Source organism: Carcharhinus amblyrhynchos, chromosome 6 (genome assembly GCF_965287045.1).
Source record: "Carcharhinus amblyrhynchos chromosome 6, sCarAmb.v2.hapA, whole genome shotgun sequence".
Lineage (NCBI taxonomy): Eukaryota > Metazoa > Chordata > Chondrichthyes > Carcharhiniformes > Carcharhinidae > Carcharhinus > Carcharhinus amblyrhynchos.
This window is the reverse complement of record NC_137329.1, coordinates 93575398-93601635: the sequence shown is the minus strand read 5'-3', so window position 1 is coordinate 93601635 and position 26238 is coordinate 93575398. Positions and strand designations below refer to the sequence as shown.

Sequence of the window (26238 nt, the reverse complement as noted above, 5' to 3'; positions counted from 1 at the left end):
AAAAAATCATTCATGGGATATAAGCACTGCTGGCTGGGCCAGCATTTAGTGCCCATCCCTAATTGCATTTGAATGGGGTGGTCATTTCAGAGGACAATTAAGCATCAACCACATTGCCATGGATCTGGAGTCACATAGAATCCCTACAGTGCAGAAAGAAGCCATTCAGCCCATTGAGCCTGCAGTGACAACAATCCCACCCAGGCCCTATCCCTGTAACAGTAAATATTTGTCCTGCTAGTCCCCCTGACACTAAGGGCCAATTTGTATGACCCCTGAACATCTTTGGAGTGTGGGGGGAAACCGGAGCACCCAAAGGAAACCCATGCAGACACAGCGAGAACATGCAAACTCCACATTGACAGTGACCTGAATCCAGAATTGAAATTGAGTCCCTGGCACTACATGTAGACCAGACCAGGTAAAGCAGATGACACAAAGATGAGTGGGAAAGCAAATTGCCTGGAGGATGCAGAAAGTCTGCAGAGGGATTTGGATAGGCTAAGTGATAGGCAAGGATCTGGCAGATGGAGTATAATGTTGGCAAGTGTGAGGTTATCCACTTTGGAAGGAATAATAGTAAAATGGACTATTATTTAAATGGTGAAAAATTATAACATGCTACTGTGCAGATGAACCTGGGGGTCCTTGTGCATGAATCACAAAATCTCAGTTTGCAGGTGCAGCAGGTGATCAAGAAGGCAAATGGAGTGTTGGCTTTTATCGCGAGGAAGATGGAATATAAAAGCAGGGAGGTCTTGCTGCAACTGTATGAGATACTGGTGAGGCCATAGCTAGAATTCGGTGTGCAATTTTGGTCCCCTTATTTGAGAAAGGATGTATTAGCTTTGGAGGGAGTGCAGAGAAGGTTCACCAGGTTGATTCCGGAGATGAGGGGGCTAGCTTATGAGGAGAGATTGAGTAGACTAGGCCTGTACTCATTGGAGTTTAGAAGGCTGAAGGGAGATGTTATAGAGACATATAAGATAATAAAGTGGCTAGACAGGGTAGAAGCAGAGAGATTATTTCCACTTAGAATGGAAACAAGAACTAGAGGGCACAGCCTCAAAATAAGGGGGAATCAATTTAGAACAGAGCTGAGGAGGAACTTCTCCCAGAGAGTAGTGAATCTTTGGAATTCTCTGCCCATTGAAGTAGTGGAGGCTACCTTGTTAAATATGTTTAAGTCACAGATAGATAGATTTTGGCCAATAGGGGAATTAAGGGTTATGGGGAGCAGGCGGGGAAGTGGAACTGAACTACTATCAGATCAGCTATGATCTTATTGAATGGCGGGGCCGGCTCGAGGGGCTAGATGGCCTATTCCTGCTCCTATTTCTTATGTTCTTAAAGGGGTATCAGCGAACCAGATGTTTTTTCTCAACAATTGACAATGATTTCATGGTCATCATATGGTGATTATCATCATCTATTAAAAGATCACTTTTAATTCCAGATTTTTATGGAATTCAAGTATCACCATCTGCTAGGTGGGATTCAAACCCAATTCTCCAGAGTATTACCCTGGGACTCTGGGTTACTAGTCCAGTGATAATATCATTATGCTACCTTTTCCAAGCTCTCAGCATTTGTATCATTTTTACCTCCGAGAGGTTATTTTGGGGCATTAGGTTATGCCTCTATATTAATTCTGGTGTTAATCTGCCAAAGTGATTTGTTACCATTACAAAACTGATCCCATGACTTCCTAATATAGCCATGATGCAATGTTCCCATAATAACCCGACAGTGGCAGCAGGAGGGAGGGCTCACCTTGGGGAGTGAGCAATGGTACCCATAACTCTCAAAATGTTTACACTGTTGCTAATGGCAATAGTCCCATTGCAAGTGGTAGGTTTAAGGTGAGATCTTTTTTTCAATTACATTATTTTGAAAGGATTTGAACAATGCCAGATGTAGAGATGAGAGGTCAGCGACCTGAAATGTTAACTTTCTCCCCAGATGGTGTTTGGGTATTGCCAGTATTTCCTGGTCCCATGAAAGAGATTGTAATGTTGGAGATTAGGAAGTTAAGAGAAAACTCTTCCTCCACTCTAAAATGAAAGAAATTCCAACTGCTTTTTCCCTCTGCGGCTTGCCCCATTTCCATTATGATTTTTTGGTTTGTAAACAGTTCTTCTAATTGTGATTTGTTTGTATGGTGATCAGTAGGGCCACGATATGAAAATGCCTTATGACAATGACAGCAAATAAATAGGAGAGGATGGAACCAGAAAAGACAGCACCGTTATAGGTTTGTTACCTGGCTAATCCTGGGAGCCAGTCATTGTTAAAAATCATGAAAGGAACTCTCAAAAGGTAAAAAACAAGGACTTTTAGAGGCTGATGGTGTCAGCCTTAATAAAGGGAGGCTACATGAAATAAAGAAATAAGGATGGAGAAAGAATCATTTGAATTTCCTCTTGTGGCTTTAATTCTTTGCTGACGGCAAAGTGGCTAGCACTGCTGCCTCACAGCGCCAGGGACTCGGGTTCGATTCCCAGCTTGGGTCACGGTCTGTGTGGAGTTTGCACTTTCTCCCCGTGTCCGTGTGGGTTTTCTCCGGGTGCTCCGGTTTCCTCCCACAGTCCAAAGATGTGCAGGTTAGGTTGATTGGCCATGCTAAATTGCCCCTTAGTGTCAGGAGGATTAGCTAGGATAAATGCATGGGTGCATTTGTGGTCAGTGCAGACTTGACGGGCCAAATGGCCTCCTTCTGCACTGTAGGATTTAACTTCTTCTAGATTTTGGAATCCTCCACTGGAAAGTTTTGTCTCCAGGCCCTGGTTTATGTGGTTTATGTACTCACCGTTCCGTCATGGCCACTTGTTCCAGCATGGCAGAGCCAGTGTTTGCTTTCCAGTTTCCTGAAATGGAAGTCCTCCTGAAAGGCAGAAGTGTACAATATTGCTGACAGGATAACACTGAACATCGTTTTACAAGACAGTGGTCACCTTTCAGAGGCAGAGGGAAAATGGCAACAAACATTTGGTTCATTGATAGATTTACTTCCCGTTTTCTCTACCCAGACTTTAAGAGGGGAGCAGAACATCAGGATGTGCGCAGAGTGAATCATCGGATATGAATAGGCTGTGGTCAGTCCAGGGGAAGAGGTAGTACAGGTGCAGCTCCCCTGAAAGGGAGGCTGCATTAGAGCTCTGCGTCAGAGGAGTTAGATGACAACTTTGAGGCAATGTATTGGAAAAGGCTGATGGGCAGACACAGAGAAAAGCTTGGTGCATGGTCAGGCCATCTACAGAATCCCTGTGGGGGAGCCGTAAACGAAAATAACAATTTACTGAATGATATCCAAAAGAAGAAATTACCAACAAGGTTTTACGTTTTGTAACTGTTACTTTAACATGAATCAGAACCAACACAAATCATACACAAATTCACAGGCAAATGATACTTAAAATAAACTATTAAAAGTCGACACAAAAATACGTCAGACATGACCACAAGCATTCGCAACATTCCCCACAGACATAACACTGAGCAACAGTTCTATAATATGCTGATTGTTATTCATGCAGGGCAGGTAAGGAGTCCTATCCAACAACAGATTTCATCTTTGAGTTTTACAGGTACAGTTATCCTCACTGAGGCACACCTCTACAAACCCATTCTCCCTTGGGGTACAACAGTTCATACAGGGTGACCAGCCATCCTGGATTTTCCAGGGTTGTTCTGTAATTTGACTTGATGTCCTATGTCTTAGACATGGGCTTCCTAGGATGCTTTTCGCTCCAAGTGTCCCCCCCTGTTGTAAGGGGAGACATCTGGCCATCACTCCCCGCACTGCACATCCCCCATATTAACCCTCCTCCATCCCCGGATCCTGCCACCCAAACGAGTTCATCATTTGACCTTTGTCAAACAGAAGGCATGCTGCCCCTCCCCTATGCCAGCCTGTTGCATCACCTGGCCTCCCAATTGCATTCAGACAAGTTAGCCTGACCCAGCTCCTGCTTACCGCTCAGGCCTTTGCCATTACACACCACCTCGCACTGCTCTTTGTAAAGGGTGAGTGAGGTACCTGCTCAGACTGTCTGTTCTTGTGTAGATTGATTCTGAAAGTCTGTCTGGCTGTCCAGTGGCAACACTTAGAGGTCCAGAGCTGTTGAGTGGGTGTCCAATCTGAAGGGGAGGGTAAGGGGAGGGGGGGGGGGGAGTGGTGCTGCAAATCAGTGCGAGGGGAGTCCAGGCAGACATCCAAAATGCATTACTTCATCCTTATCAGGATTAAATTCCACCTGCCATTGCTCTGCCCAATTTACCAGGTGATCAATATCAGTCTGTAGCCTAAGACTATCCTCCTCACTCTCAGCAATTTCCAAGTGTTGCAGAGGAACCTCTGACTGAGAACATGCAACCTCAGCTTGTGGCCGTGCAGGTTCAGACTGCTGCCAGCACCCAGTGCTTAAAGGGGTTTGCGGGCCCTTTTAGCGGTCCAGCAATCTATACTCCAGATTTTTAGGATTGCTGAAGGCTCGCACACCCCAGGGAAAGGGCAGTGTCACTGTGAGGCACGTACTTGCTGTAATCTCTCAGCTTGACAGCATTTGTACTTCCATTATTGCCACAGGCCATGTTGCTGCTGCCAGATTGAGGCGGTGCAGGAGGTGAGTTGCCTGGGCCCAGGGATGCTGGCAGATGTCCTGCAAGGCCATTTGCAGCTTCCCGCACTGAAAGCCAGCAGCCTTCCTATCACCCAGTGGGGGTGGCACTGTGTAGGAATACTGTGACAGACAGGCAAAGGTAAGACAGACAGAAAGGATATGCACAAAGGGTAATTAATTGAGTTTCGTACAGTATATTGAATATTTTGCTGGATAAAGTTGGCATGTAATGGTTGGTTTGTGTTGGCCGTACTTCTGAAATAAAAAGCCAAGAGAACACTGGCATTGGGATGGTAAAGTGTGGGACTGTTGCACAAGGCAGGTGTGGGTTGTATTTGCAGGAACCAGAGTCAAATTAGCTGCTCATGATCAGCCCCTTGAAAACGTGGGTGTGGAACAGCCCCCCCTTTTTGCTTCCTCCTCTTCCTGAGGTGATCATCTAATTCATGGTGGAAGGGCTGTATCTTCATGATAGTGGGTTGTTTTTGTCTCAGTACAAACCCCCCCAACTGGGGTTGTTCACTCAACAATATTTCTCACAGCAGCATAGCTCCCACTGTGGGTGTACAGCAGATAACCCTTGTTGCCCAACAAGCACCCATGGCTTGACCAAGAAGGTTAGTGGAGGAGCAGGCGCACAGAATGAACACATCATGACTGCTGCCAGGATAGCGGACACTTACCAGCATGAAGCACTGAACACGCAAACAAATGCACATTCTGGAAGTGGCTCAGCATTGAGTTGCGATGCCTGCAAAGTCATGTCCATGCAGTTAATGGCACCCTGCACTATAGGGAAGCCCTCTTTCCTGACAAAGCCATATGCCCATTCTGCCCACTTAGCTTTGTTTAGAGAGAACAATCCCACATATTTCTTCCACACATTACTGAACTCATGTTCAGGCTGTGAGTTGTTTAAGAGGGCCAAAATAGCAGCTCTGGCATCAAATCAATGTTAGATAGTGACTGTTGACACAATTTACCTTCTCCATGTACTTCCAGAGCAGCAGTTAGTGTCCAAACAAATGCCCTCACCATGTCGAAGTTCAGCATAGACCACAGTGAAAATGAGCGCAAGAGGCGTAGATACCGTGTTTTGTATTAAAACAGCGCCCTTATCTCCAAAACTGCTGGCACCAACCTAAATATTTTACGTGTGGAATAGGAGCACAAAATGGAAGAAATACCCAGCTGGTCTGACAGCACCTGTGGAAAAAGAAACAGAGTGAACACTTCAGGTCAATGACCTGGTTTGTCTCTCCACAGAAGCTGCCAGGCCTGTTGTGTATTCCCAGCATTGGCTGATTTTTTTATTATCCTGGATTTCCAGCAACCACATTCTTTTGTTTTTGTACTTAAAGTGCAGCACATGTTGTCTGATGTGTGGTTGACTAGTCAGACAGATTTGTTTTGATTTTAAATTCCTGCTGAGGACTCTAAATAGAAACCTGCAGAATGCATCAATATTTGACTTCTGGGCAGGATTTCCTGTGTCAGAACCCAAAATGATTTGAAGTGGCGGCTGATGTTCAGGCTCCAGTCAGGTGCACACTGTAATTCAAAGACCTAAAGCTGGCGCCAATCTCAAGCAGGGAAAGATTTTTCTGATACAAAGAGACTGTTTCTGTAAGTTCCCATGATTCAGTGACATTTTGGGAACTTTGGAAAACAGCAATCTTTAAACATTATTACATTTACCAGTCAGGTACTTGGAATTGTCTTTGGAAATACACAGAATGAGCACATATTGGCTGGGGGAGCATTGTCCCGTATGGAAAAGAGGGATTTTAGCCCTGAAAATCCATACACAAAAGAAATTTCTTTCATTCCCCTTTCCCTTTTTTCTCTGGGTGTCAGAAGCACCTGGATTTGTGCCCAGAGTCTGGCAAATTCATCAACCCTTCTTTGTCACCATGGGTACCTGCTGAACTTCCCCATTCTGTTTTGTGACTTGGGAGCTGATAAATTTAACCAAGATAAAATAACAGAAAAATGGTCAAGATAATTTTGCATCTCTTCAAACCGCACAGCACTGTTCTTTAAAAAGATAGGGTGAGACTGGGCTCCAAGAACAAGAGAGCTGTCTTTGTGACAAATCAATTTGATTACCCCTACTTGTAGGAGAAACCCGACCTAAAAATACCTCATAAGAGCACAAAGGTGACACAAGCTGAGGTTGAGTAAGAAATGTCACTTATAATTCTACCAATTGACATTTTCCCCTACCTTTAGGGAATCTCTGGGTTAAACTTATAAGTTTTGTTTTAGGTTTCTTTATTAGTGTCACAAGTAGGCTTACATTAACATCACAATGAAGTTGCTGTGAAAATCCCATAGTCGCCACACTCTGGCACCTGTTCGGGTATACTGAGGAAGAATTTAGCATGGCCAATGCACTTAACCAGCACGTCTTTCGGACTGTGGGAGGAAACCGGAGCAGCCGGAGGAAACCCACGCAGACGTGGGGAGGACGGTGCAGACAGTGACCTAAGCCAGGAATCAAACCTGAGTCCCTGGCGCTGTGAGACAGCAGTGCTAACCACTGTGCCACTGTGTTGCTGCTACTTGACATATCTCCACCAAACAATCAATACGAGTCATTTAAAATGTGACATGTACTGAACATAATACATCATTTTCTCTTTCACTTCTACACACTGAAACACCAATACACCGTGCTAAATGATGGTTAACAGAGATAAAACAGCTGTATTTACATGTAAGCTTTATAATTGCTCCCGATCTTCTGAATTCTGATGTCATATTTGGAGTCAATGTAAGGCTCTGTGGTTGCATACGTTTTTGCAAGGGCCACGACACTGGCTATATCCTGGAAGTCATAATGATTTTCAACTTTTACCTGCATTAGACAAGTCCAGGCCAGCAGGAGGAAGAATAGGAAAATCAAAACAGTTAGGAGCATTATTATTAAATCATACAAAGTATCTGAAAATCTCTTGCGACCAAAAGCATTACCAATACATATGCATCCATTCCCCTGGTTCTGCTGAGCTCTGAGATTTCACCCAGCGTCCAAATCCTCAATTTCCTTCACTATGTGAAGTGGAATGTGAAAGGGTGGGAGTTTCCTGCCACACTCACCCCAAAGCCAGAAAATCCCCACCCAAGGTTAACGGACCATTGCATGCTCCATGTCCTGCCCACTATGATTCCCCTGGCAGGCAGGGTGGGAAAATTCCGTCCGGTAGAGTTTGGAACACAGGAATCCTGTCTTGGCTTTTCCTCACTATCATAGACATCATCATCATTGTCGATGAGAAATAAATTTCTCTCTCTTCAACATCCTCTGCCTGATGGATCTACTGGAAAGGGCAGCATAAACTAAAAATGAGTGAGCATTACACCCTTAGGATTAAGACAGAAATTAAGAGGAAGCTTTGGGCAATGGGCTGTTTCACACTATTTGAAGCCAGTAAACTCTGACTGCACCTTCCCTCGGGTCTTCCCATCTTCCATAGCAAGATAAGACAGTGTTCCTCTTAGCACTATGGCCAGCTCCTCAGAGTGCCAGTTCTCCCATTTTGTAGACTTTTCCAGTTCTCTGCTTTTCACATGCACTGGGCTCTAGCTTAATCTTTGACAAAAGTTAATAAATTTGTTGGCATCACAAACTGATTTAATCAATTAGCTGGTATTAGATTGTTAAAAGTGAATGAGGGGTTTTGAAATTCTTCATGCAAATGATTCTTGTTACTAGAGATGGCAATACATATTCTGTCAGACAGATAATTAATTAAGTCTTAATCACAATGCCATTTAAAAGGTGAGATGTGCTGCTGTTAGGTTTACTGACCCAATGCTCAAGGAAGAAAAGGGAGATTTATGAATGTGCGCCTTGCTGGCTCCCACCAAGCTATTAAACAATTTTCAGCAATGGGGAGAGACAGTGGTATGCGCTAAGGTGAGAATTAGACCAGAATTCCCTTACTATTGGGAATAGTGCATCTTTCACTTCATTTACAGCTTAGTAGTAGTGTGTTAAGATTGTTGAATATTCTATCACAGTTTTATTATTTTAATTTCATAGATGAATGGCTGGGGAAAAAAACAAGATGCAAAACATTTCCCACGCACAGACAAATTCAATTTGTCCAATTACCAGGATCTTAGCACAAACTGAGCAATAATGTATTCCCATTAGAGTTTATACTGATTCAGAGAGTTTACAGGAATACCAGCTCAGCAGTCCAGCAAAATTCCAAGCTTGAGGGATAACTGCCTGTCTGAAAAAGGCAGCTGGCTTCCCTTCCATATAAGTCAGGGTTTTAATGATGATTCATTTGAAAATTCATCCTTGTTTGGCTGATCAAGGTGTCCAGTGTACGAGGTTCACAACCTCGCAATGAAAGGGTGCAACAGGGCCATTAGATAGGGACATTTTATAGCATTTCTTGTTTAAAAAGATAGCTAATTTAGTGCTTTTTTCTTAATAAAACCTGGGATCAGAAATATTTGAACCTTAAAATTGAAACCAGGGTTCTAACTACATTATTAGGACCCTGATTTAGATGCAACAGAAGACAACTGCTAATTTCAGACAGGCATTTTGACCCTCAATGGTGGGCTCGGGTGGAAGTTCTGTGAAACAGTCATCAGGGTTAATGACCTTAATTTTAGGCTATTAACCACCCCACTCATGCCAATAATTTTCCCAAGTGAAAATCGGCCCCACCTGTGTATATAATGTCTGTTTCTGGGAGCTGTCTCCCCCATGGGATCTGACATTTTGTTTGGGAGGGTCTGAGGTGGACCAAACCAAACAGGCTGCAGAAACCTACAATTCACCACACACTAATCATGGCTCTATATGTTCATACCCATGCTGGAGTTGCAGAAAAGATCTTGGAAATCTACATCCTGACACCAATGTTCCTTTGTCTGTTTACGAAAAAGCCAATTGGCAATAGGGTCATGAGAACATAAGGTGAGATAAGGAAGAAAGAAAAGCTATTAATTCCAGCAAAGTTCATCTCTCTAGTACTGAAGCTGAACACTGAGCTTTTGAATGGAGTTAAAATTTGATAATTTGCCTGCTAGAGAATTTCTGTTTCACATTTATTTCATGTTGCAAAGCTTCTGCGTAACCTCAATCATTTGGCTTGTCTGGTTTTCTATATCCCAGGATTTTGCTGTTTTCAATTGTCTCACCACATTGTCTAGATGTTGCTAGACATGAGCCCATTATTCCTCCCAAATCCCTTTCGGGATGATTTAGAATGATTATGTTGCATGTTACTTCATCCAGTGTGCAACACTTTGGACATCATTTAATTCTGCTCACCATGGCAGAAACATGGTGGCCAAGCCGAATAAACTGGACATGAGGCTGTGTGTCAATCTGCTGGTGTTGCACCATTTCCCGCACTGAGTTCAGAGACAGGAAGGGGCCAATACACACAACTCATCTGCTTAACACCGATATCTCAATTAGATTCAATGATGATCCACTTGACACCAATTTCAGCCTGGGCCCACCAGAAGTTAGTGGTGGTTCAGACTCTCTTGCGTCTGTCTGTGGCTGTGTGCACTTCCTTTCCATCGACTAACTTTGTATCCAGTCCAATACTTAACTTTGATCTCTAGATTAATTTATTTTCAAGGAATCTTATCAAAAGCCTTCTATAAGTTGAAATAATTTACGTGGTATCACACTACCTATTTTATCAGTTCCATTTTCAAAGAAATCGAGATGTTTATAGAAAATGTTGATTCTATTCACTTAATTATCACTTTTGTCCATGTCCTGCTCCTTCTTATTGAATAAAATGATTTAGGTTATTTTATCTGCTATGCCAGTTCGGTTAATGAGCCTGGATAGAATGGGGGCGATTCTCCCAGCCCGCCGATCTGCTCTGGCTGGGCACCACAGCCTCTGTGAGTCTCCCAGCTGAAGATTTTTGACATAATCAGCTCCACATCAGGGCAACACAGTGACGCAGTGGTTAGCACTGCTGCCTCACATATCCAAGGACCCAGGTTCAATTCTGGCCTTGGGTCACTGATTGTGTGGAGTCTGCACATTGTCCCCAAGTCTGCTCTGTTTCCTCCCTCAGCCAAAGCTGTGCAGATTAAGTGGATTGGCCATGGTAAATTGCCCTTTAGTGCCCCAAGATTTGTGGAATAACCATGTGTGGGGTAATAGGAATAGGATAGAGGAGAGAATTGGGGTAACGTCCTCTGTCAGAGAGTCGGTGCAGGCTTGATGGGCCGAATGGCTTACTTCTGCACTGCAGGGATTCTTTGAACCCAGGTGCCTGGAGCTGTGAAAGATTAATTGGGAATAAAAAATGTAATCGAGAGATTAATCTCAATTCCTTGACAGCCCTGAAATTGTTGTTTTTATGGATTCCAAAATGTTGGAAAAAGTACAAAATAGGTATAAAACATTATAGTTTGTTAGAGTGGAGGAAAGCACATCTCCAGATGCCACCAGAATATAAACCGTTTGCCCTTGGCATTTCTCAGCTCCTTCTGGCTTTTGCTCATTAATATTTGTTTTTCTTTCCAATGTAAGTGAGAAAAAACTGTGTCTGCTCCTTAATTTCCAACAAATATGTACCCCATTGCACTTTGTGAAATTATTTCTTTGCACTCGTTACGTAAAGGCTCATACTTAACACTGCTTTTGCATTGTTAACTTTTTTGAAATTTTTGGCTGGTTAGCTGCTAGTTTCTCGATTAGCATGTACGTCTCAACATGGTTGGGATTAATCTTCCTGCCCATACATCTTAACTGGATATAAAATAAACCTGCAGGGATAGACTTTAGCCTGTTCAACCTTGATGTAAACTAGTGCCTGGGTGGAGAGGTTGGATGCCAACCATAGAGTCCATTTGATTCTCATTAAGTTAGTATAAATTAAAATATTGAGTCAATGTTTAGGCTCAAATTTCTATTCACTTCCCAGGGATTGTGGCTCATCAAGTATTTATGTTAGGCAGCTGGGATGGACAGTTTCCATGCCTCGGCACTACTTACCTTGCCCATGCCTGCATGAGCATGTCCCATCTTCACAACCACGGGAAACTTCGGAATTGTGAGCTGAAACACAAAGAAAAGCAAACTGTAAGACCGCAAGTCTTGTTAATTTTCACCCGTTAATATGCACACAACATTCTGATATTCTACTCATTTTGTTTAAAACCAATGTTTCCTCTCAGTTTCCATTTCTTCCAAGTTTGATGTGTAGTTCATCTTGCCCATATTATCGAGGAGGGCTTTAATAATAGTTCTTTACCACTTTTGTTATGATAATGTCATAGGAGTAAAATCATATGCTGAAGATGCACAGTGCAATTTTACCCCATTTTTAGAAGTTGAATTTATTTGATATCTCGTTGAGAGTTTCCTCTTGTCAATCTAATCATCATTCCCAAACTGGTCACAAGGAAGTGATTAATTTCTTTACTTCGTTTTGGAAGTACAACCGACTGGTTAGAAGTTTTGGATGGCATGGCGTAGGATAGTGTGAGCTTGGGTGTAATTTCTCCATTTACTGCATTTAGGTAAGCCATAAGCATATTCTTTTTGAAAGGATTACCAAGTCGCCATGCATAACAATCAGAGCAATTCCTCCGGGGATAAGAAGACAACAAGCCACAATATAAGGGCAAGGCATCACAAGGAGCAACAAGGGTTGGGCGTGAGACAAACAAAAAGCAGCAGAGTATGAAGAAAAAGGGACATGTTTTCTCTCTGTCCAACCCCAAAAACCTAATCGAAAAGTATGGGTAAGAATTTGAGTATTACCACTCTATGGCACAACACATACATTCAATAAACTTGTACAAGATACTTAAGGAAGATAAGGAAAGAGGGCTGATTTGGGTTGGATCAGGCAGAGCATTATAACTCAGAGCAGATAATAAAAAGCAAAACTACATACAATTTGCCATCAGCTGTGATGCCAGCTGTCTCTGCCAGGCATGCCAGCTTGTGCCTTGCTTTGGTTCACTGGAAGCAGAATGGGTAAATTACTATGTTTATTATTAGATGCCTTTTGCCCTTCAGCTTTGCTGTGCAGCTGTGGTTTGCAGTCAGAAGTTCATGTCCTGAACACAAGTATTGGGATCACAATAACAGGACAAAGTATCCAGACATGAAATCCAATATTTCAGGCTACCTTTATAGCAATCTCTTTTTTATAAGTTTGTGATTTTTCTTTCAATGTTAAAGAATGCAAATAAACTTATGAGGAGACATGACTTGAGACATTTAATGAACCCAAACATACTTGGCAGTTGACCTTAAGGAACTGTTAAAACAAGACATTGGCCAAAGCATCGAGTTGATGAACACCTTCTGTGACTGTTGTCAAATCAGTTCTCTTCCAACCAGCACCTTACCTCACTGTTATTATAATGATACTGATGTTAATTCTTGATGCTACTGTGTTCATTGATGGTTACCATATGTCTCTGCTGGCCTTTATCTCCTCCAGTTAGTCTGACAGCCTTGTCCATCAGCTCTAGTTGCTTTAACATTTTTTTTATTGTGGAAGTTTGAATTAATGACCCACTGTTTCTTTTCCCTCCCTTCTATCAAAGTGCTCGGCTATTCTCAGCATCTCCACAAGGTGATACCATTGAGTTTCATAATTCTTTATTGAGATTGTTGTGAATACAAAGCCATGTCTAGATGATTAGTCTTCAATATGCAGCAGCTCTGAAATGAGAAGGGTTGAAACTGCAGCACTATGTACTGTCCACGTACAGTATGGTGGAGTCTGGCGTATAGAAAACTAAGTGAATTCCATGGCTTGGTTGGAAGTTTATGGCTTTTCTCAAAATGAGTTTGGAGGCAGGGGAGTATTTCATTGGACAGGAGTTGCTGGGTGGGAAATGCATCATTTCCTGTGATATCGATTTAAGGGCCCCGTCCTATGCCACCACTGATATTCAACGAGCGGTGAGCAAGGGAGTCACACGTGGAAAGCCCAAAATGTCAACCCTTATTGGGTTTGCTTGAGGGCTTCTGAGGGGTTGGGAGAGGGCCCTCAATATCCAGCCCTCAGTGCCTGATCAAGGGACCTGACACTGGGAAGTGAGGAACAAGAGATAGACAGCCCCAGCCCATGCTGCTGACTCCCCTCTCCCCCGACTCATCCTTGGCCCCAAGTCTCTCACTGATCCTGTGTTAAGGTCAATGCTAGCATACGATGGGGGAATAATACATCAACTCACCTTTTACCTCACAAGCGTTACAAACTCCTTATAATTCCAGCTATATATACTCTTTTGGAGCTTGAGTCAAAGATCATCTATCCTTAACAATGCAATTAGCTTAACAATGTAATTGCCAAACTAAGCAATTACTGACATGTTGGTATCCTGGGCCACTGGTAGGTACATTGCCAGCTGTTACCATTGTTCCCAATCTTGCTTCCAGCAATGGACAGCTGCCAGTCTCTGATTACCAGCAATTCTAAAGGGGCAGATCCCCTGCATGCGGTTACATGATCCCAGGGAAGGTCCACTGTTAGCCATTCAAGTGCCTGATTAGCAGTTAATAATAGTGGACATTCCCCAATGTAGGGTTCTTGCCAGCTCGCCAGCCAATGGGCAAGACCCCATTGCCTTGACTGAATTCCACATAGATTGAAACGTAGTGAGGTCCCCTCAGGACAGTCAGCGATTCCATGCAATGGAACGTAATGCCGTTTCTCAGGGCAGTATAATATGGAGGTGCACTTTAAAAAAAAATACAAATTTAATTCTCTTTTCTCTGGCTAGAATTTTGAAAAACAACAAACTGTAATTCTGTCAAGACAATAGTGGACTGCTGGCAGCAAGAATATAATTATTTGCATTCCACTCAAGTGAGAACAGATAGCCAAAGAGTATGGGAAAACTCCATTTCCTGTTGGCTTTCACACTATCTTGAAAGTCTTCAGAAGTTTCTGAGATGAGATATCAGAATGCAATTGCCTGTTTTACAAAACAATGACTAAAGGAGACAGATCCTGAATAGACTGGGACCTTTCTCTCTGTAGCGTGGCAGGCTGAGGGGTGACCTTATAGAGATCTATAAAATAATAGTGTAGACGAGATAGGTAGTCAGTATCTTTTCCCAAAAATAGGGGGGTCTAAAACTAGAGGGCATAGGTTTAAGGTGAGAGGGGAGATATATAAAAGTGTCTAGAGCAGGACGAGGGGGCACAGCCTCAAGATAAGGAGGGGGGCAGTTTAGAACAGAGTTGAGGAGGAACTTCTTCACTCAAAGCATGGTGAATCTCTGGAATTCTCTGCCCGTTGAAGTGGTGGAGGCTACCTCACTAAATATATTTAAGTCACGGATAGATAGGTTTTTGACAGACAAGGGAATTAAGGGTTATGGGGAGAAAGCGGGAAAGTGGAACTGATCCACTTCAGATCAGCCATGATCTTATTGAATGGCAGGGCAGGCTCGAAGGGCTAGATGGCCTACTCCTGCTCCTATTTCTTATGTTCTTATGTGTCCGGGGGGCAACTTTTTCACACAGAGGGTGGTGAGTGTCTGGAACAAGCTGCCAGAAGTAGTAGAGGTGGGTACAATTTTATCTTTTAAAAAGCATTTAGATGCTTACATTGGTACAAAGGGTATAGAGGGATATGGGCCAAATGCAGGCAATTGGGATTAGTTTAGGAGTTTTTTAAAAAAAAGGATGGCATGGACAAGTTGGGCTGAAGGGCCTGTTTCCATGCTGTAAACCACTATGACTCTATGACTCTATACACAGCAGAAGGGCATTAAGGAACTCTTCTATCAAAAAATCACAAGCAGTGATCAGAATGCTGTACTGAAAATCTCAAACACCAGGTTACAGTCCAACAGGTTTATTTGGAATCGCGAGCTTTCGGAACGCTGCACACCTGATGAAGGAGCACCGCTCTGAAAGCTTGTGATTCCAGATGAACCTACTAGACTTTAACCTGGTGTTGTGAGACTTCTTACTGTGCCCACCCTAGTCCAACAGCATCTCCACATCATGAAAATCTGCAAGGAAGCTGTCTTTCTTTCCTGCTCAAGTATTACACCTGGATTTGCAAAATAGCCATCCTGAGATGAGGAACTTCCTACACATCAAGATCTTTTGGGAATAAAACATGCAGATCTGCTCCATACAACTGTACCAAGGAAGATGATTGGACAAAATGGCCACAACATGGAATCACTGTATTGAGACCAGCCAAAGGACAGTTAACCATATAATCTCTTTGATTGTTTATCTTCTTCATAAACTGTAAAACCCCATCTCTTATTAGCTTTCAACACTACCTTGAAACTCATTAGTATGATACTGCCATTTATACCAATGCGTTTGTGAGCCCAAGGAACATGAGTGACGTATGAACATTGGTTGCAATTTACCCAATTTTTGGGGAAGTAGGAACAATAAACTTAACATGATATTAGGGTTCTGAAAGAAACGGTGGAGGTGATAGTGGATGCCTTGGTGGTTATTTTCCAGACGTCACTGGATTCCGGGGAAGTGCCGGAAGATTGGAAAACGGCTAATGTTACGCCGTTGTTTAAGAAGGGTGGCAGGCAAAAGGCAGGGAATTATAGGCCGGTTAGTTTAATGTCTGTTGTAGGTAAAATGTTAGAATCCGTCATCAAGGAGGAAAGAGCGAGGCAACTTGAAGGGAATTACTTGATAGAGCAGACGCAGCAGGTTTCGTTAGGGGGAAGTCGTGTCTGACAGATTTATTGGAGTTCTATGAGGATGTGTCTGGGGCGGTGGATGGAGGGGAGCCGGTGGATGTGGTCTTTCTTGATTTTCAGGGGGCATTTGACAGGGTGCCTCACAAGAGGTTATTGCAGAAGGTAAGGGGGCATGGAGTTGGGGGTGGGGTGTTGGCGTGGATAGAGGATTGGTTGTCAAATAGGAGACAGAGAGTGGGGGTTAATGGGTGCTATTCGGATTGGCGGTTGGTGACTAGTGGAGTGCCCCAGGGGTCGGTGCTGGGGCCTCAGCTATTTACCATTTATATAGATGATCTGGAGGAGGGAACCGAGTGTATGGTGTCGAAATTTGCTGATGACAACAAGATTGGAGGAACGGCAAATTGCGCGGAGGGTGTGGAGAGTCTGCAGAAGGATCTAGATAGGCTGGGCGAATGGGCCAGGAACTGGCAAATGGAATTTAATGTTGGCAAGTGCGAGGTGGTCCACTTTGGTAGGAATAATGGTAGGAAGGACTATTACTTATGTGGCGAAAAACTGCAGCAGGCAACGGTGCAGAGGGACCTCGGGGTCCTTGTGCATGAGTCGCAAAAACCCAGCCTGCAGGTGCAGCAGGTGGTCAGGAAGGCAAATGGGATGCTGGCCTTCATAGCGAGGGGGATTGAATATAAAAGTAGGGAGGTCTTGCTGCAGCTGTATAGGGCATTGGCGAGGACGCAGCTGGAGTACTGTGTGCAGTTTTGGTCGCCGCACTTACGCAAGGATATTTTGGCCTTGGAGGGAGTGCAGAGGAGGTTTACTAGGCTGATGCCGGAGTTGAGGGGGTTGAGCTATGAGGAGAGGCTGAATAAACTAGGCTTGTACTCGTTAGAGTTTAGAAGAATGAGGGGAGATCTCATTGAGACATATAAGATGATGAATGGGATGGATAGGATAGAGGTGGAGAGACTCTTCCCGCTCAGAAAGGACAGTAGGATTAGGGGGCACAGCCTCAAGATAAAGGGGGGGCGGTTTAGAACGGAGTTGAGGAGGAACTTCTTCACTCAAAGGGTGGTGAATCTCTGGAATTCTCTGCCCATTGAAGTGGTGGAGGCTGCCTCGCTAAATATTTTTAAGACACGGGTTGATGGGTTTTTGATAAGCGAGGGGATTAAGGGTTATGGGGACAGGGCGGAATGTGGAACTGAGCCACGACAGATCAGCCATGATCTTATTGAATGGCGGGGCAGGCTCGAAGGGCTAGATGGCCTACTCCTGCTCCTATTTCTCATGTTCTTATGTTCTTATATTTGTTTAAACTCAGAAAATCTGTCTGGTTAGTTCTTTACCATTTGAAAGTCTGCATAGTGTGACTCCTGCAGTATTCATAAAGCACATCCTCTCTAAATTCACAGAAAACCCTGCTTCGATCAGGCTTGGAATGGTATGATTGGGGAGCAATTCTTATCCCTGTTCATGTGGCCATAGCAGCCATCAATGGATCCATGGGATAGAACACAATGTAGTCCCCTCAGGAGAGTCAGTGGATCCAAGGGATGGATGTTTACAAATGCTTTGTGGTCTTACAATCTGCTGTTTGTTGACTTGGCATTCCCTGTCTCATAACATCCCACGGATTATAAATCTTCCATTATTTTGGCTACTGTTTGTCCCAAGAGAAAATGCACTGATTCACACGTGCAAAAATAACTGCTTGCATCCCTGTCAAGCCCTCAGTTTAAGGAGCTACGCATTTTTGACACAGTTTTTTGCAACATTCTTAAGCGTGGAAGTTCGAATCAATGTGAATGATTTTCTTAACCAGTTCCACACAGAACATTCCCCCCCAGAAAGATAAAAGCAGCCAATTCTCCTCAAGGCGGAACCACAAAGGCACAGGGACAGAGAATGCAGAATGGATCAAAAAAAACACATCATACAGAGTGCAAGCAATATACAAACATGGAATCCTACATCTATTCATTCCAAACATTAAGGGAGAATTTATTACTGTAAGTCTGGTGGAATTAACTTCTAAACACATTCCAAATGCAATTTCTGACTTTGTCATGTATTATACAAAGGAGATCTTTTCCCCAAAATTTGCTGTGTTTGACCAACTGTCCACAGGACAGTTCCCATCAATTGCGCCCAATTTTACGATTGTGTTGCACCTGTTTTCAGTCGCAAAAGTTTGGTAAAGTTGGGTGTGAGGTGAGTAATGCAATCCATCCCTGCCACCACACCGGTTCCCTCTTTATCAAGGTCCAAAAATGGCTGCATTCAGGACCGTGCCCGATGGCCATTTAAATGGATTTGCATGCATTTAAATTGACTTAATGGGTTGCACGCCCAACTTTACCGGCACTTCCCCCTTTACTAACACGTTCGCCCATCCAGAATCGGCATGAAAAGAACATGCTCCACAGAAGTCTGAGGTGGGCGTTCCAGTTAGTGAGGGGGTAGGTGCCGAATATCCGACGGTTCTCTGCTTGAGATCAGTGGAGGAGAAGGGGGGGATCTGCTGCCACTCTGCATGTGATCAGCGGGGAAGAAGGGGAGTCCGCTGCCACTCTGCCTCTGAATAGTGGGGAAAGGGGGATTGCTCTACCTGGGATCGGTGGAGGGGGCGAGGGGAGAGAGAGGCCTCGATTGGTCTGGCCGGTGAGGGAGTGGGGGGGGGGGTGTTAAGAGGGTCAGTAATGTTGTGAGGGTGGGACAATGTCTGTGGGGGCCAGGGGAGGCATTACCTGGCCCTAGAGGGATGTGGCAAGGGAACGGCATTCTATCTTTATTTTGTGCATGTGCAGTTGGAGGTGTTGATTGGAGCTGCAGAATTTTGAACGCATTAAGCCCTGGCCACAGGCTTCTACAAAGCAATTCAGAATCGCTGATATTTTTGCAGGCAGAGCGTGTATGGGGTGCCTGAGAAAGGGTCTAAAAGTCGGATCTGAAACACTCAGTTTCAAATCTGCTCAGCACTTAGACTCAAAATGGTAAAATAAGGCCCATTGTCTCAGAGAGCTATGTGATGTTAAGGACCTAGAGGAGTGTACGGGTAGTAGGAAGGAGCTTAGAAAGGAAATTAGGAGAGCCAGAAGGGGTCATGAGAAGGCCTTGGCGGGTAAGATTAAGGAGAACCCCAAGGCATTCTACAAATACGTGAAGAGTAAAAGGATGAGATGTGAAGGAATAGGACCTATAAAAGGTGAAGGGGGAAAGGTTTGTGTGGAACTGGTAGAAATGGCAGAGGTGCTTAATGAATACCTTACCTCTGTATTCACAGTGGAAAATGATCTGGGTGGTTGTACTACAGGTTTGCGATGGACTGAAAAGATTGAACATGTGGACATTAAGAAAGAGGATGTGCTGGAACTTTTGAATTGCATCAAGATAGATTAGTCGCCAGGGCCGGATGGGATGTACCCCAGGTTACTGTGGGAGGCAAGGGGAGAGATTGCAGAACCTCTGGCGATGATCTTTACGTCGTCGATGGAGACGGGAGAGGTTCCGGAGGATTGGGCAATTGTGGATGTGGTTCCTATATTCAAGAAAGGGAACAGGGATAGCCCAGGAAATTACCGACTGGTGAGTCTAACGTCAGTGGTTGGTAAGTTGATGGACAGGATCCTGAGGGACAGGATTTATGAACGTTTAGAGAAGTTTAGTATGATCAAAAGTAGTCAGCACGGCTTTGTCAAGGGCAGATCGTGCCTTACAAGCCTGGTTGAGTTCTTTGAAAATGTGACTGAACACATTGATGAAGGAAGAGCGATGGATGTGGTTTATATGGACTTCAGCAAGGCATTCGATAAGGTCCCCCATGCAAGGCTTCTTGAGAAAGTGAGAGGGCATGGGATCCAAGGGGCTATTGCCTTATGGATCCAGAACTGGCTTGCCTGCAGAAGGCAAAGAGTTGTTGTGGATGGATCTTTTTCTGCATGGAGGTTGGTCACCAGTAGAGTGCCCCAGGGATCTGTTCTGGGACCCTTGCTGTTTGTAATTTTCATAAATGACCTGGATGAGGAAGTGGAGGGATGGGCTGGTAAGTTTGCTGACGACACAAAGGTTGGTGGTATTACAGACAGTCTGAAGGGATGTCAGAAGTTGCAGCGAGACATAGATAGGATGCAAGACTGGGCGGAGAAGTGGCAGATGGACTTCAACCCAGATAAATGTGTAGTGGTCCATTTTGGGATGAAGGAGTATAATATCAAGGGTAGGACTCTTAGCAGTGTAGGGGATCAGAAGGACCTTGGGTTCGGGGTCCATAGGACACTTAAATCGGCCTCGCAGGTGGGGGATGTGGTCAAGAAAGCATATGGCGTACTAGTCTTCATTAATCGAGGGATTGAGTTTAGGAGTCGAGAGATAATGCTGCAGCTTTATAAGACCCTAATCAGACCCCACTTGGAGTATTGTGCACAGTTCTGGTCGCCTCATTACAAGAAAGATGTGGAAGCTATTGAAAGCGTGCAGAGGAGATATACAAGGATGTTGCCTGGATTGGGCAGCATGCGTTATGAGGATAGATTGAGGGAGCTAGGTCTTTTCTCCCTGGAGAGACAAAGGATGAGAGGTGACATGATAGAGGTTTATAAGATGTTGAGAGGAATAGATCGGGTGGATTCTCAGAGGCTATTTCCCAGGGCTGAAATGGTTGCTATAGAGGACACATGTTTAAGGTGCTGGGGAGTAGGTACAGAGGAGATGTCAGGAGTAAGTTTTTCACTCAGAGGGTGGTGGGTGAGTGGAATTGGCTGCCATTGGTGGTGGTGGAGGCGAACTCGCTGGGGTCTTTTAAGAGACTTCTGGATGAGTACATGGGATATAATGGGATTGAGGGTTATAGATAGGCCTAGTAGGTAGGGATATGATCAGTGCAACTTGTGGGCCGAAGGGCTGTTTGTGCTGTAGTGTTCTATGATCTATGTTCTAAACCCCCAAGAAAGTCAAAAGCAATAAATCTAGGGGAGCATCATCACATTTTCATCCACCTCAGAGACCATTCTGATTTGGACAAAGTGAGGTAAGAGGAGAGTGATACCTACATTCACTTTTACCCCGTTAATATGGGAGGGCTATTTTCCCATGGGATTAAATGGATTAAAATATCCTAATGACTCAGATGAATATCACATTGAACAAAACAGGTATGAGTTGTGAGTCTCCAGCCTTCATTCGAATTAAAATCAGACACAGATGATTAGAAGGGCAACATTCTCAGCCACTCATTTCATTTTCCTTATCTTGGCTATTGAAATGAATCATTTTCACTGTATCCTCCATCACTACACAGTCTATTACTTATTCCTGAAAGGAATGTTAACAAGTGAATAATTGACAAGAGCCTTTCTCATCATTGCTGCTTTGTTGTTCTCAGTGACACAATTGATTGCTATCGGAGGGTTGCTTTGGCTAACAGCTTGTGATGCCCGTCTCTATCACAGAGGCTCCAGGGTGTGCAGATATAGCAGACACTACCCACTACCTTACCCTTATCCTGTGCTGTAAACAGACAGTGTAAGTTAAACAAGAGCCACATCCATTAGAGTGAGGGAACAGATGTTGCATGCTGTGCCTCTTTGATCTGTACTGTAAGTTACAACAGGACACTGCTCACTCAATCCTAAACAAACAGCTTTTTACGTCGTCATCAGATAACAAAAGTCAAAGGAAGTAAAGACATTCTTTTCTAGAAACATCCATAAAGATAATTTTCCTCTTCGTAATGTCTGTGCGCCCACTGTCTGCAAAATATTTATTGTTCCACTGACTGAATCAACTAATTTCATCACTTGCGTAAGTTCCTCATTGTTTCAACACTTTGTCTAATTGCAAGAGTGCGTGAACACACATGGTAATGCTGAATTCTCCAATAAGTCCTGATTATTGTACAAAGAGATGTTGTTTCTCTAAGTCATTCCTTCATATTGTTGTTAGTAATTTCTCTTAAACTCCAACTATAGCCTCAATGGAAAAATCAGCAAAAGCCCTAATCAACTTCTCCAGAGTTTCTGATGATCTGCATTACAGCAGAGTGCGGTAGACATTATGCCTACAGGTTGCTGGCTACAGGTATTGGGAATGGGGAAGAGTTGCTCACAATCTTTTGGCTTTCTTAACATATGCCATCAGGCCGCACTGTCCATTTAATTTGTGCTCCAAGACTAATTTAATAACAGTTAGATTTTATGACATTTATGTTCATCAAGGTAAGGGATGGTTATACAGAAATTGAAATAATTTCCATTGTGAGCAAAAAAATATAAGCACACTTCCCAAGTCCTATATATTACAGTTAGACACAAATTCTCCCATCTGGGACTAAGTGCCGTAGCAGGAGCAGGAATAGCGACCATGTCCCTCTGCAGAGGCCGATGGGAAACCCGCCATATCTTCCACTTCAACTTCATTAACGACACACCCATGGTTTAGTGCCATATTCCATGGTAGGGCATGCATATTGACGCACATCCTACAATCTTATCTGGGTGCTATATTGAAAAGGCACCCAACATCACTGACCCATTATTAAAGGAAGAAGATGAACCACCTGAAAAAGTAGATCACCAGGAACACTCGATGGAAGGTGGACCTCCTCATGACACTGAATCTGGAAGGTCCACATGAAGCACCAGGCATTGTCTGGGTGAATCCTGACCTCTGCATATCATGTTGTTTAGACATGTTCGCGACCAGCATGTTTTCCTGTTGGCATCACATAGAATCAGGCAAAAGTGGAAGATTCCACCTGGGTCTTCAACTACATCCACCTCATTTGCTTCCACTGCATCATGGTGGGCACCTGTGGAGGATCCTGTGGGCAATTCACATTGATGTAAGAACAATTTTTGGATGACCTCCAATTTCTGGAGGTCAGTGATAGCCTTTTTCCTCGGATGGGGAAAGCTAGCACGAAGGGCATAGCTTTAAATTAAGGGGTGGTAGTTATAGGACGGATGTCAGGGGTAGGTTCTTTACCCAGAGGGTGGTGAGGGATTGGAATGCCCTGCCTGCTGCAGTTGTAAATGCGCCTAGTTTGGGGGCATTTAAGAAATCCGTGGATAGGTTTATGGATGGTAAGGGTTTGGTTTAGGTTAGAGGGTCATTGTTTTTTAACTGGTCGGCTCAACATTGTGGGCCGAAGGGCCTGTTCTGCGCTGTAATGTTCTATGTTCTATGTTCTGCCCCACCACCACTGAACCCACGACCGATGCCAAGGGAGGACTTTGACCAAAGTAAAAGCCCTATCTTCCTTCATATCTCCTTCCTCTGAGATACAACTTTTCTTAATTAGCCTGAAGTCAATCGTTGTCAAAACCTAGCAGGACTATATTGGTACTTTCTACAGTGTTGCTGACACTCTCCAGAGAGATTTGTTCAGTTGCAGGTTAGATATGTGCTATATTTATTCAAGAGCTTTTATTCATTCTAGGACTGTGGCCTCTGCAAACTAGGCCAGATTTTTTTTCCCAGCTTTAATTGCTCTTGAGATAGTGGTGGGGAGTTGCCTACTTGAATTGCTGGACTCTCTTTAATGTAGGTATATCCATAGGAGGGAGTTCCATGATTTTAACCCAGTGAAGATGAAGGAACACCAATATATCTCTAAGTCAGGATGGTGAGTGACTTGGAGGGGAACTTCCGTGTGGTGTTGTTCCCATGTGTCTGCTACCCTTGTCCTTCTAGATGATAGCAATTGTGGTTTCCGCCTAAGGAGCATTGGTAAATTCCTGCAGCACATCTTAGAGGTGGTACATACTGCAGCACTGTTTGTTGTTGGTGGAGGGGTTGATTGTGGATGGGGTATCAATCTTCTTGAATGGGCAGCACAGTGGTTAGCACTGCTGCCTCACAGCTCTAGGGACACAGCTTTGATTTCAGCCTTGAGTGTGACTGTTCCTGTAGAGTTTGCATGTTTTCTCTGCGTCTGCATTCATTTCTTCTGGATGCTCTGGTTTCTTCCCACAGTCAAAAGAAGTGCAGGTTAGGTGGATTGGCCATGTTAAATTGTCTTTTAGTATCCAAAGATGTGCAGCTTAGTTGGACAGGGTTATGGGGCTGGGGCAGTGGAATGTTCCTTCAGAGGATTAGTGCAGACTCAATGGGCTGAATGCCCTCCTCCTGCACGACAGGGATTCTATGACACTCGTAGATGCTATATTGTAATGTAGATGTGTTTTAATGCAACATTCCATCACAGGGCTCTATGCTGTAAAGCTAAGTTGACCATTACTTTAACCACCGTTGTGTTAATTGTTGACATGTATTACAGTACTTTTTCAATTGAAGAAAGTGCTAAAATACATTCAAAAATATAGAAAAATACATTGGCAAAACTTCTTTCCAATGTTCAGCACTAGGAATTAAATGTACCAACATCCCTAACTGAAAAAAACATTTCCTGCTTTTGAAAGAAATAAGGAATCTGAGCATCTGCGTCTTACCATTGATTGATGGCAATCAGCTTTGTAATGCAGAAAATACCACCTGTTCTTTCAATTTCAGGTTTGAAGTTGGAAAGCTAATGCTTTCATAACTGTGGCAATTGTTAATGCTGGGCTGAGTTCCAAAGGCCAATCATCTTTTGATACAGCTGGTCAGCAGAATGACTAACAGTTTTACAAGGTTGTAATGACATTTCTGCCTTTGATGTGGTTTTGGAGTACTTGGCTGTTTGATTCACACAAATTAATTGCCATTTAAATGATTAACCTGTTCCAGTGGAGAAATTTATTTTGCAGTATCAATAGTAATGTGCTTGGATGAGACTTTTACCAGATTGTCACAGATATATTTATTTTTTACATTTAAAATAATTCCCATTGTTTTGTATGGCTCCTGGGCAATGTACATAGTGGGTGCTGAGTGAGTGGCTATGGAGGTTACTTGAGGGGGCAAGGTCTCCCCATGACGAGGCATAGAAGATATGAGGGGTCACAGAGGATCTGCCAGGAATGGGAGTATTTGTGAGGTAGGTAGGGAGTGAGGAATGAGGGATGAGGTTTTGTGAGCCTTTCAATGATATTGGGAGCTGGGCTGCTGTCTCTGCCAGCTTGCCACCATACCTACATTCTTCGCATACTCCAGCAAGATTTGCAAAATATATTGCAAACCTAAATCCTGTGTGAAAAGACCAAAGCTGTGGGCAAGCGTGTCAGGTGTTTTTAGAAGGCAAAAAAGTGCACAGGCTGTCTTTACCTGAGCCAACATGCAAATCTGCCCCTGGTTAAGTCATGTCAAGTTTTGTTATGTGGGCTCCAACTGACTATAAACTGGACTGAAATTTCACTGGCACATTGAATTTAGGTACCTTACAACCACCAGAAACCATTATCCTATCACGCTCCTGATATGTAAAGGCTATATCTATTCCACTGAAACACACAGGGATAAATTTTCCCGTCCCGCCCACCACAGGAATCGTAGCGGGCAGTGGGCGGGACCATGCAAAGATCCATTCACTTTGTGTGGGGTTTCATGGTTTTGGGGCAGCCAGAAAATGTATTTTATTTATTGTTGTCACAAATAGGCTTACATTAACACTGCAATGAAGTTAATGTGAAAATCTCCTAGTCACCACACTCCAGTGCCTGTTCGGTTACACTGAGGGAGAATTTAGCATGGCCAATGCACCTAACCAGCACACCTTTCAGACTATGGGAAGAAACTGGAGCATCCAAAGGAAACCCAGGCAGATGCAGGGAGAATGTGCAGACTTCACACAGGCAATGGCCCAAGCTGGGGATTGGACCCGGGTCCCTGGTGTTGTGAGACAGCAGTGCTAACCACTGTGCCTCGTGCCACCCACAGTTTCCCAAAAGCAAAACTGTGAGGATTCATAATATTGAGATTTTCTTTCTCCTGGGCTATGCCTGGCCCTATCTTGTACAGCAGTGTTTATGGGGAGGAGGGAAGTTAGGGTTTAGGTTGCTGGGGGGAGGGTGG

General features: G+C 43.8%; 1 protein-coding gene across 1 annotated transcript in view; it reads right to left on the bottom strand.

The window, feature by feature from the left end:
* The window catches only part of syn3 (synapsin III), a 256167-nt gene that overhangs the window by 22534 nt on the left and 207395 nt on the right, over positions 1-26238 (bottom strand). The window contains exons 7-9 of the mRNA XM_080190986.1: positions 11623-11685; positions 7340-7482; positions 2810-2884 (exon numbers count right to left, since the gene is read on the bottom strand). Coding sequence (XP_080047112.1) covers positions 2810-2884; positions 7340-7482; positions 11623-11685 — 281 coding nt within the window. The remainder of the gene's footprint in view (positions 1-2809; positions 2885-7339; positions 7483-11622; positions 11686-26238) is intronic.